Below are 12,281 nucleotides of genomic sequence, written 5' to 3'. Positions count from 1 at the left end.
TTTAATTTTTGAGACAAGATTTATTAGGTAGCCCCAGATGACATTAAATTTGAGGCATTTGCCACCACACCTGGCTTGGAGCGGGGAGCAAGGCTTTCTTAGGCCCCCATAGGCTGATATTTCCCTGTCTTCTGGGGCAGCAGCTTGGTGAGGTGAAAGGAACCTTTCCTAGAATAAGACCTACCTGTACTGGAATAAGACCTACTTGTACTGGAGCTGTGTAACTTTTTTCAAGAGATAAAACTTCCCTAAATCTACTGTTTCATCAAAAAGTAGAGACAATATCAAGTTTGAGGATTTGAAATAACAAGAGTGATATACTTTACATGATGTCTAATTTCATTAATATAAATGGCAGTTGTCATCTCCTTTTTTTACAGCAGATCTTCAAACTATAGTGTAGGAATCTCTATGGATCCTTCAGACTCTTTCAAGAAGTCTTGAGGATAAAAATTATTTCTGTAAAAATACCGAGACATCTGGGCACCATCTAGGTGCTGGTGACTCATACCTGTAATCCTAGCTTCTCAGGAGACTGAGATCTGAAGACCATGGTTCAAAGCCAGCCGAAGCAGGAAAGTCCATAAGACTCTTGTCTCCACTAAACTACAAAAAAAAAAACCAAAAAAAACAGAAGTGGGGCTATGGCTCAAGTTGTAGAGCACCAGCCCTGAGCAAAGAAGAAACTCAGGAGCTGGATGCCAGTGGCTCACACCTGTAATCATAGCTACTCAGGAGGCTGAGATCTGAGGATCTCGCTTTGAAGCTAACCTGGCAGGAAAGTCTGTGAGACTCTTATTGCCAATTAACCAAGCAGAAAACTGGAAGAGTGGTGCTGTGGGCTCAAAGTGGTAGAGTGATCGCCTTGGACAGAAAAACTCAGAGACAGTGCTCAGACCCTGAGTTCAAGCTCTATGACCTTAAAGAAAGGGGGAAAAAAAATAAAGCTCAAAGACAGCAGCAGGGGCTAGGAATATGGCCTAGTGGCAAGAGTGCTTGCCTCGTATACATGAAGCCCTGGGTTCGATTCCCCAGCACCACATATATAGAAAATGGTCAGAAGTGGCACTGTGGCTCAAGTGGTAGAGTGCTCGCCTTGAGCAAAAAGAAGCCAGGGACAGTGCTCAGGCCCTGAGTCCAAGTTCCAGGACTGGCAAAAAAAAAAAAAAAAAGACAGCACCAAGGGCTGGGATATGGCCTAGTGGCAAGAGTGCTTGCATCATATACATGAAGCCCTGGGTTCAAGTCCCCAGCACCACATATATAGAAAATGGCCAGAAGTGGCGCTGTGGCTCAAGCGGCAGAGTGCTAGCCTTGAGCAAAAAGAAGCCAGGGACAGTGCTCAGGCCCTGAGTCCAAGGTCCTGAGTCCAAGGCCCAGGACTGGCCAAAAAAAAAAAAAAAAAAGACAGCACCAAGGCCCTGAGTTTAAACCCTGGGAACAGAGCACATGCACGTGTGTGTGCACACACACACAGTAATTTATACCTATAATCCTAGCTACTCAGGAGACTGAGATCTGAAAATCATGTTTGGAAAACAGGCCATGCAAGAAAGTCCATGAGACATTTATCTCCAATTAACTACAAAAAATGTCAGAAATGGAGCCATCACTCATGCAGTAGAGTGCTAGCCTTGAGCAGACAAGCTCAGGAACCGTGCCCAGGTCCTGAGTTCAAACCCCAGGTTCCGGGGCTGGGAATATGGCCTAGTGGTAAAATGCTCGCCTTATATACATGAAGCCCTGGGTTCGATTCCTCAGCACCACATATATAGAAAAAAGCCAGAAGTGGCGCTGTGGCTCAAGCGGTAGAATGCTAGCCTTGAGCAAAAAGAAGCCAGGGATAGTGTTCAGGCCCTGAGTCCATGCCCAGGACTGGGAACAAAAACAAATAAACAAACCCCAGGTCCAGCACAAAAAAAAAAAAAATCAAAGTCCAAAAGACACAATGAAGTCTTAAAAATTAGATATAATTGTCACTTATTTCTTTATCCATTAGACATTTGGCTCTAGGACTTCTCGTAGAAACTAAAGTCTACAGTGTTCTTGTCCCTTACATAAAATGATCCGATATTTGCTTGTAACTTGTACATGTAACCTCTTTAAATTTTTAATCGTCTCTAGGTTTTGTATAATACTTAGTACAATGTAAATGCTATGTAAGTAGTTGTTATACTGTTGTTGAGGGAAAATGATAAGAAAACAAATCTGTACATATTCAGAACAAATGCAATCATTTTTCAAGTAATTTTGATCTGTGATTAAATCCATTGATGCAGAACCCACAGATAAGGATTGAAACCACAGCTTTGCTCATGTTAGGCTACTACTCTTAACCCTGAGCTGATCCCCAGTTCTATGGCTTTTTATCTTCATTCTCAAAAAATGTGCACTGACAGCCAGGTGTCAGTACGTCATTCCTATAATCCTAGCTACTCAGGAGGCTGAGATCTGAGGATTGCAGTTCAGAACCAGCACAGGCAGGAATGTCCATGAGACACTTATCTCCAATTGTCTACCAAAAAAGCCAGAAGTGGAGCTGTGGCTCAACTGGTAGAGCACTAGCCTTGAGCACAAAAGCTCGGGGACAGTGCCCAGTCCCTAAGTTGATGTCCCAAAATCAACACCAAAAAAAAGAGGGGTGGAGCAGGAAGACAAAATTTAAGAACTATTTCTGGGCTGGGAATGTGACTTAGAGTAGAGTGCTTGCTTAGCATGCATGAAGTCCTGGGTTCAATTCCTCAGCACCACATAAACAGAAAAGGTGGAAGTGGCACTATGGCTCAACTGGTAGAGTGCTAACCTTGAGCGAAAAAAAAGCCAGGGATAGTGCTCAGGCCCTGAGTCCAAGCCCCAGGACTGACAAAGCAAACAAACAAAAAAAAAACCCTCTTTCCATATAACATTTCTTTCTTTTGTGTACAAGGAAACAAAATACTTAGTGTATACTCAACAAATAGTGGTCCTATAGAGTCTTTCTTTTTTAATTTTTTGTGCCAGACCTAAGACTTGAACTCAGGGCCTGGGCTCTAGTGCTCAAGGCTAGTGTTCTGCCACTTGAGTCACAGCTCCACTTCCAGCTTTTTTGGGTCTTTATTGGACATTAGAGTTTCATGGACTTTCCTGCCCCAGGCTGGCTTTGAAATCATGATCCTCGTATCTCAACCTCCTGAGTAGCTAGGATTACAAGCGTGGCCCACCACTGCCCATCTGTTCATATTTTCTGTCTACCGTTACAAAGAAGAATATCTATTTATAAAGCTCTCTAGTCTAATAATTACATTGTTTTGAACTGAAGGTAACTTAATTTATCTTTCTGTTATTTTCCAAGTCCCTACAATGAACTTTACATTTTTCAGGACATTGCTGCTTAACTTTGGTTCTGTTGTAGGAACTAAAGTAGCCAGTCAGGACTCCCCTAGATTTGCCCTTATGTGTACACTTGCAACACTAGCTTCTAATTTAGCCTTCAGTGTCTGGCTTACGGTATTTGGACTTAGAAGTCTCTCCCTCACTTCACAGGTTCTCCTTCTTCATCAAGGAAAGGTGGAACCAGCTGTCCCTCCAGCAAAAACAGCAGCCCTAACAGTAGCCCACGGACTTTGGGGAGGAGCAAAGGAAGGCTCCGGCTGCCTCAGATAGGCAGCAAAAATAAGTTATCAAGTAGTAAGGAGAACTTGGATGCCAGCAGAGAGAATGGGGCTGGGCAGATCTGCGAGCTGGCTGATCCCTTGAGCAGAGGGCATGTGCTGGGAGGCAGCCAGCTGGAGCTCGTCACCCCTCAGGACCATGAAGTCACTTTGGCCAATGGATTTCTGTATGAGCATGAGGCATGTGGCAATGGCTACAGCAATGGTCAATTTGGAAACCACAGTGAAGAAGACAGCACTGATGACCAAAGAGAAGATAGTCGTATTAAACCTATTTATAATCTATATGCAATTTCGGTAAGTGATTTGTCATGTGGTTTTCAAAGAATAGCTTATGCTTTTTAGTAGTTTGCTCACTTCATCAGTAAGAGTTGTTGTTTTTTTAAGACCTGATTATTTGCTAAGCACAAAGCTTGATGATAGACAAAGTTAATAAAGAAATCTTGGCCTTCTGGGTAGAACCCAAAGATCTTGAAGTACTATATTGAGATGGTCATGTAATTTGTAAGTGGAGTCAAGCCAGGTGCTGGTGGCTCACACCTGTAATCTTAGCTACACAGGAAGCTGAGATCTGAGGATCATGGTTCAAAGCCAGCCATGGCAGGAAAATTCATAAGACTCTTACCTCCAATTAACCACCAAAAGGTTAGAAGTGAAGCTGTGTTCAAATGGTTAACATTCGAGCACTGGCCTAAAGCAAAGAAAAAGCTCTGGGACAGTGCTAAGGACCCTGAGTTAAATCAAGCCGTGGGACAGGCATTTAAAGAACAAACAAACATAAGTCAGAAGTTCAAATTACTATTTATTCTGTGTTTCTAAGGAATTTTTACTTTCTAAAAAGTTTTGTAGAGTCAGGCATGGTATCTCATGTCTGTAATCCCAACACTTGGAAGATGAGGTAGGACTTCAAGTTGAAGCCCTAAGTTACATAACAAGACCCTATCTTAAAAAAAAAAAAAACAAAAACTAGAAAATGGATGTCTAAATGCAACATTTAGACTTAAAACATTTGAATTTTGCTTTTGTTCTTGAGGGGAAAAATAAATGGTTCCAAATCACTTTCTTTTGTACCCACCTAAGTAATCACTGTTCTCTTGTTCATTTTTTCATGCTATTCCTTGGCATGGTAGTAACTACTAACATCTTCCATTCTCTTCTCTTTTTAGTGCCATTCAGGAATCCTGGGTGGGGGCCATTATGTGACTTACGCCAAAAACCCAAACTGCAAGTGGTACTGTTATAATGACAGCAGCTGTAAGGTAAATATTCCCAATCTTTGTATGAACGATAGAACCGAATGTTAACAAAGCTATGAAACATCGTGGACACAATAAGCTTTCTCTTGGACAGGAGGTAGATGTTTCTGTTAGGGTTGGTTTGTAAGGGAACAAAAGTGAAATGCAGGGAGAAGAATGAGAACATGAACAATGAGGAAAAAGATTCAAATGTTCAGGGTTTTGAGACAGGGGAGAGAGAGTGTTTGGGCTTTGTTTTTTGTGAAGCTGAGCATGAAGCCTGTGGATTCACGCATGTTAGGCAAGCACTGCTGATGGGCTGGACTCTCGGCCCAGTCTTTTGAAGCATTAGAATTCAATAGGGTTTTCGAGCACATTTTCCCCCTAAAATAACTATTAAAATTTATGGGGCTCAGCTGGGCACCAGTGGGTCATGGCTGTAATAACCCTAGTTACTCAGAAGGCTGAGATCTGAGGATCCTGGTTTGAAGCCAGGCCATGCAGACAAATCCTCTAGAAACTCTTATATCCCCAATTAACTAGCCAAAAGCCAGACGTGGCGGTATGGCTAAAGTGGTAAAGCACCAGCCTTAAGCAAGAAAGCCAAGCAAGAGAGTGAGGCCCTGAATTGAAGCCACAGTATCAGCTTAAAAAAAAAAGACTAATGGGGCTTGTTTTCATGGCAGGTGTAAAGCAGCAGATGTATTAAGTTGAATTTGGATTACTGATTAAAGAGGGCTGGTCTTCCTTGCCCTGGCAAGGATTAGCAGCCAAGATCATGATAACTTTCATATTAAAGGCTTTCTTGCCCTTTAGGAACTTCACCCTGATGAAATTGACACCGACTCTGCCTACATTCTTTTCTATGAGCAGCGTGGGATAGACTATGCACAATTTCTGCCAAAGATTGATGGCAAAAAGATGGCAGACACGAGCAGCATGGATGAAGACTTTGAGTCCGATTACAAAAAGTACTGTGTGTTACAGTAAAGGCTCCCGCTGCGCTGCTAGACTGGCTGGTGGTGAGGGAGAGGACTCCTTGTAGCTGACATTCGGCTCAAGCATCACTGAAAGGCAAACTAAACATAGTTATTTTATTCTGTGACCCTGAAGCACAAAAGAAAAATCCTAATTAAAATAGCAGTGAAGCTTATGAATAATAACAAATTTGTTTTGAAGTCTCTCTGGTTGAGAACCTTCAGGCAGATCCCACCATTAGCCTGTAGATAAAAGGGTTTGGCACCAACCACCTGGGACCAAATACGAATTAAATTGTGCTTGTCCAGATATGAACAGATTTGTAGTAAGGATAGAGCTTACCAATAATCATAACAAAATACTAAGGATTTCCTTAGAGTCAAAGTAAAAAAAAAAAAATTGTAGTGTTGTCTAGGACGACATGATATGCTACCTCCTTTTTCCTGAAGTTTTATTCCATTATACTGACAAGGTAGGGAAAGCAGAATCTTGGAAGGTGTGCAAATGATTCTCATACCATGAACACAGATTTTTTCATTTTTTTTTAAACCATTTCCCCACTCTAAGTCTTTCTTGCTTTTTATTGTGTTTGTGTTTGAGACACAACCAGTCACTGGTGGCAGAGGCATATGGTGGTGGATCTGAGAGGGATAATCTCGTAAAATAAACTATGTCCTTTGGGCCAGGGTCTTCACCAGAAGATCCAGGAGAAAGAGAAGGCATCTGTGAAAGCCAGCTAAGGTGGCTGCCTGGGGTAAAGGCATCTTTCTTGTAGGGTACTTCAAGTGTCCTCCAAACTTCCCCACACACTGTGAGTGTGGCAGGGTGGTTGCCAGTGCTTGCACCATCTTCCCATGTATGTGTTGCACACAGGTCCCAGGAGAGTGAGTAGCATCAAAGTTAGATGGCGTTTCACATTAGTGGTGGTTTTTCTCCCTGTTTTCTTGTTTTGCACTTTAAAAAAGAAAATACAAACAAACTTACATTTTGATGGCTCTAAGGGCTATAAACTAACTTGATTGGGGTATTTTCCCCATCTTATAAAACTTTAGAAACAAAACACATCCCAAACCGTGATAGTTCGTGTAGTTTTAGTGAAATTGGTGAGTTTAGGAAGTAAAATGTTTTGTTTGCACAGCCATTCATTTTTTTTATTTAGGTTTTTTTTTTTGTTTTGTTCTTGATTTGTTTGGGGGTTGTTGTTTTTTGCACTAGTTATCAAAAGTTGTTTCTTGCTTACATCATTTTTCTTCTGATTATTCAAGACTGGAACAAAAATGAATGTTATTTATTTTCAAGCAGCATTTTTTCCTGTGTTGTGTTTTAATTTCTGTTCAAATGAAATGTTTCTCTTTGTTTTTTGGTCTTTTTAGAAAATATTTTAGGCCCTAGAAGTTAATTCTCACAGTCAGATTCTTTTGACCTTCCTTCCTCCTCATGGTAGTAATACCAGTGTAATTAAGCATTTGTGTTGTGATATCTAAGGCCAGTAAATACTAGTTCTTCCCAGAGCATTTAGAAAGGCTGCCTTAAATGGCTGCCTAGGATGGAACCCTTTTCAGAAGAATATAATTGCAAGTAGGAAGGAATGGCCAAATGGTTTAATGTAATGAAGTCAAAATGAATACATTGTAGTCTCAAGATTTTCAGTGTATCAAATCTGTCGATTCCGATGTAGACAAGTCCCATGAAAAAAGTAGATTTTAAATAATTTCCTTACAGATGTTTTGTTTAAGCAGGTAGCACAATCTACTAATGTTGTTTGATCTGTGTTTGTTATATTGGTTGTAATTAATTTTTTAAATTCATGAACTAGCAGAAAATTTATTAAATTAACTATTAACTTACATTCACCTTGTAAATTTCTGTATAAAACTTGTTGACAATGCACTGACTTTAGAAAGATGTTAATGTACATAAATAGAGTGTAAATAAAATAGTGTTGTACTGAAATATGAACTGTATAAAACGTATTGGTAATTATATATGGAGTGTATCTGTTTATCTGTAACTATTACCCAAACAAATTAAATACTGTGGATGCCCATGTGTTGTTTTCCTCAAACAAGTAAACAAAAAAGTCAGCTTCTTTAGCCTTTCTCTCTGTGATCCTGTTTTAATTTTCCTGTGTGAATGACGACTGACTTTTAGAGTGGCTATTACTTCACCTCAAGAGAATAGAAATGTGTTTATTGTAGACCAGGATACTTGAAGTAATGAGGTAATTTTAATTTTTCAAGCCCACATTGGCCTTGAACTCATGATCTTGCCTCAGCCACCACCCCCAAACTACTCACATTCCTTTTAGAAAATTATTCAGAAGACACTGAAGTGGGGAGGGAGAAGGGAGCCGATAGTGAACTGAGAACAAATTGGGAAGCACCCTTAATGGTTTCAATGCTGAGTAGGAGAGAAAGTAAAAAGGAAGACAAATTATCATTTGCATCTTCAAAGTGGCCCTAGGTTTCTAGAGCCCACTGAAAAACTAGGGGTGGTCCTAATTTTCCTTCTGACAGGTCTTGCAGGGGTCACTGGCAAAGGCTGAGAACAAATAAAGATTTAGAGTTGTCAGTTCTTCACTTTAAAGGCATTTTATTTAATGTGAAATCCTACCCCTGTGAGATTCAATCCTGTTTTCAAAGAGAATTTTGAGGGGCTTTTTTTTCAATTAAATTTTATTGACAAGGTGATGTACAGAGGGAGTAGAGTTACATAATAAGGTAGTGAGTGCATTTCTTGTCATATTTGTTACACCCTCATTTTTCTTTCCCTTCCCTAGTTCAGGTAAGCATATATACAATATCCAGTGTACCAAAATCATATACAGTAACCACGTGGGATACGCCAAAGGAAATTCATCTAGTACATTAAACATAACGATAATAATTGAGAGGCTTTTTAAAATTTTTATAATCAAACTGATGTACAGAGAGGTTACAGTTTCATATGTTAGGCATTGGATACATTTCTTGTACTGTTTGTCACCTCGTCCCTCATTGCCCCCTCCCCCCAATTGAGGGGCTTTTAATTTGTTGTTTTAGCCCTCTTACCATGCTGATAGTGAAAGAATTTAAGAGCTGTCGGCTCACACTTTTTTGGGGGGCTAGGAGTCTTTATTTAGCTGTGCATAGCATCTGCACTCTCTGCTCACACGTTTTGAAAACAGGAATGCACATTAAAAATACATAAAATGATAGTCAGGTGCCAGTGGCTCACACCTATAACCCTAGCTAATCAGGAGGCTGAGACCTGAGGATCAAGGTTTGAAGCCAGCCCAGGCAGAAAAGTCCCCATGAGACTCTTATCTCCAATTAACCACTCAAAAACTGAAGTGGCCCTGTGGCTCAAATGGTACATCGCTAGCCACAAAAAAAGTGGCTTAAAAAGAAGAGGAAGAGGACAGCTCCTGGTGTAGCTGTCTATGCCCCTAGCTTTTTCGAAGAGAACCTCAGAAGAACTAGCTTATGAAAAGAGCAAGCTTCCCCCCTCCCCCCTCCCAGTACTGAGGTTTGAGCTCAGGACCTTGCACTTGCTGCACAGGTGCTCTACCACATGAGCCACACCCCTAGTCCTAGGCAAGCATTTTATTTCTAGGTTTTTTTAAATTTGTTTTGTTTTTGTTGCCAGTCCTGGGGCGTGGACTCAGGGCCTGAGCACTGTCCCTGGCTTCTTTTTGCTCAAGCCTAGTACTCTACCTCTTGAGCCACAGCTCTACTTCTGGCTTTTTTTCTATGTATGTGGTGCTGAGGAATCGAACCCAGGGCTTCATGTATATGAGGCGATCACTTTACCACTAGGTCATATTCCCAGCCCTATTTCTAGTTTCTGAATTGCCTTGTAATTTGAGAGAGATCTGTTTGGCTACAGGTACCAGTTCTACAACAACTCACTCCACCACTTGGTGGCATTGCTCCCTCTGGTTTTGCTCTTGTCAGTCAACACTGCATTGGAGCAAGCAGATGATTTGCCATATTCCCAGCCATCTAAAAGGCTGAATTCAGAATTTTGCTGGGATAAATCAGAATGTGTAACATTCTTCAGGGATCCTTGTTTTCTTTGATGAAAATGAGAAGATTACCTAGCATCCATGAAGCCCTGGGTTCAATTCCTCAGTACCTTATACACAGAAAAAGCCAGAAGTGAGGCTGTCTTTAAGTTTGACAAACTTCTGACCAGTGGGAGGCAAGATGGCAGAGAAGACTGCAGGGATGCAAACTTGGCCTGAAAGAACTGGGTTGGGAATAAAGATTTGCTGTGGCTATGGGTGAGAATGAGGAGCAGTAGAGACTAGTGAATTCTAGGCATGCATCCATCTACAGCACCATGTGATTGGGGGAAAATATGAGCCTTGGTGTCAGTCAATTCTTCCCTTGCTCCTTCTAAAGAGAAGTCAGAAATCCAAAGGAGATGTACCTCAAGTGGTAGAGCCCTTGTCTAGCAAGTAGGAGTTCCTTAGTTCTATCCCAAAGAAAAAGAATCAAAGTACTAATACAGAATATCCAGTTTGGAAATGTTGGTCATCATTTGTGGGAAGTATGGGGGATTGAACTCTTGCATACTAAGCACTCACTCTGCAACTTAAGTATACACCTTTCCCTAGTATCTAATTGTTAGCTATTGTTTTGGGAGTGTTTTGTTTTTGTCAGTTGTGCTTGAACCTAGGGCCTGAGCACTGTCCCTGAGCTCTTTCACTCAAGGCTAGTGCTCTACCACTTGGAGCCACAGCTCTGCTTCCACTTTTCTGATGATTAATTGAAGATAAGAGGCTCACGGATTTTCTTGACCAGGCCAGCTTTGAACCATAATCCTTAGATCACAGCCTCCTGAGTAGCTAGGATTACAAATGTGAGCCACCAGCGCCTGCTGTTAGCAGTTTTAAATATACTATCCAAATCAAAACTTACCTGTAGGGCTGGGAATGTGGCTTAGTTTTAGAGTGCTTGCCTAGCATGTATGAAGCCCTAGTTTCAATTCCTTAGTACCATAAAAACCCAAAAAGCCGGAAGTGGCACTGTGGCTCAAGTGGTAGAGTGCTAGCCTTGAGCAAAAGAAGCTCAGGGACAGTGCTCAGGCCCTGAATTCAAGCACCAGGACTTGGGGAAAAAAATTATTTGCAAATTAGATAGGGTGGTTCATGCCTGAACTACTAGCACTTGGAAGGTTGAGGTGGAAAGATGACTGGAACCTACAAGTTGAAGACCAGCCTGGACAGTATAGCAAAACTCCATCTCACATTAATTAAGTAATAAATAAAATGTGCAAGCCAGATACAAACCACCAGATCATGCCCTCTAGTAATGAGAAAAGTAGTAGAATGGTAGCCAGCTGAGAGATTGGTCAGATTCTAGCTCTGCTGTTGCAGCAGCCATGAACTAAAATTCCTTAGATCCACAGGTTTCTCCTGCCTGCTGAGAATACTACTCCCACTCCCCTCCCCCCCCCCAAGGTTATGAAAAACAAATAGAAGGGGCTGGGAATATGGCCTAGTGGCAAGAGTGCTTGCTGCATATACATAGAGCCCTGGGTTTGATTCCCCAGCACTACATATGTAGAAAATGGCCAGAAGGGGCGCTGCGACTCAAGTGGCAGAGTGCTATAGCCTTGATCAGGGACAGTACTCTGGCCTGGAGTTTGAGGCCCAGGGCTGGCCAAAAAAAAAAAAAAACCAAATAGATCATGTATGTAAATAGGCAAATAGGCACAGAGCTTAGTACCTGTTAGGTAGTGAAATGAAAGTATACGCCACTTAGGGAAATAGAACACAGTCATGTTCCAGTCAAGTTCATTATCAAGCCTGAGGCATCACTATTCAGCATGAGCCTCTACGACCCCACAGAGCCTGTGGTAGGTTTATTGGGTGCAGCAGTTCCCAACTTGGCAATTCATCATCATCGTTAAAGTCAACCTGGAGGCTGCTAGATACACTGATCCCAGAGTCCCACCCATGTTTGTCACATTCCATCTGTCTCTACACCCAGATTTACAAGGCCATCCAAATCTGCACAGCCCAAAGATCTGCAGTGTACAAAGCAATTTGGGAGATTCTTTTGCACTACTCTGTAGATTGTCATTTATAGAAACCACTGCTCCCGGGAATGAATCATTTCTAGTCTAATTATAGAAAAATGATATACAAGGGCACCTATATAAGGAGTGATAGTAATTAACCAAAAGATCCCTGGACATAATTGTATATGATGGAGTGCTGACCTTATGAACTGCTGAGTAAAGACATGCCAGTGTTGTCAGGCTGTTGGCAGAAAGCAAGCTCTCCTATAAAGTACCATCTGAATTACGTTGTCAGAAACAGAAGAGTCTAGCAGTCCAGACAACAAAGAATAGAGACAGGACTCCGGTGGCACATTCCAGAGGCAGCGTAATCCTGCATGAGCTCTGTTAAAGGCACATAAGTATAGAG

At 41.5% G+C, this 12,281-nt stretch overlaps 1 protein-coding gene across 5 annotated transcripts in view; it reads left to right on the top strand.

The window, feature by feature from the left end:
• Usp32 (ubiquitin specific peptidase 32) overlaps positions 1 to 7,954 on the top strand; it is a 160,899-nt gene extending 152,945 nt beyond the window's left edge. For all 5 annotated transcript variants that reach the window (XM_048367107.1, XM_048367105.1, XM_048367103.1 and 2 more), the window contains 3 exons: positions 3,523 to 3,947; positions 4,817 to 4,909; positions 5,702 to 7,954. In XM_048367107.1, the coding sequence (XP_048223064.1) occupies positions 3,523 to 3,947; positions 4,817 to 4,909; positions 5,702 to 5,875 (692 nt within the window). In that variant the 3' untranslated portion in view covers positions 5,876 to 7,954. The remainder of the gene's footprint in view (positions 1 to 3,522; positions 3,948 to 4,816; positions 4,910 to 5,701) is intronic.
• Positions 7,955 to 12,281: the final 4,327 nt, after the last annotated feature.

Source organism: Perognathus longimembris, chromosome 17, assembly GCF_023159225.1.
Source record: "Perognathus longimembris pacificus isolate PPM17 chromosome 17, ASM2315922v1, whole genome shotgun sequence".
NCBI classification, from domain to species: domain Eukaryota; kingdom Metazoa; phylum Chordata; class Mammalia; order Rodentia; family Heteromyidae; genus Perognathus; species Perognathus longimembris.
This window is presented reverse-complemented; position numbering and strand designations above follow the sequence as displayed.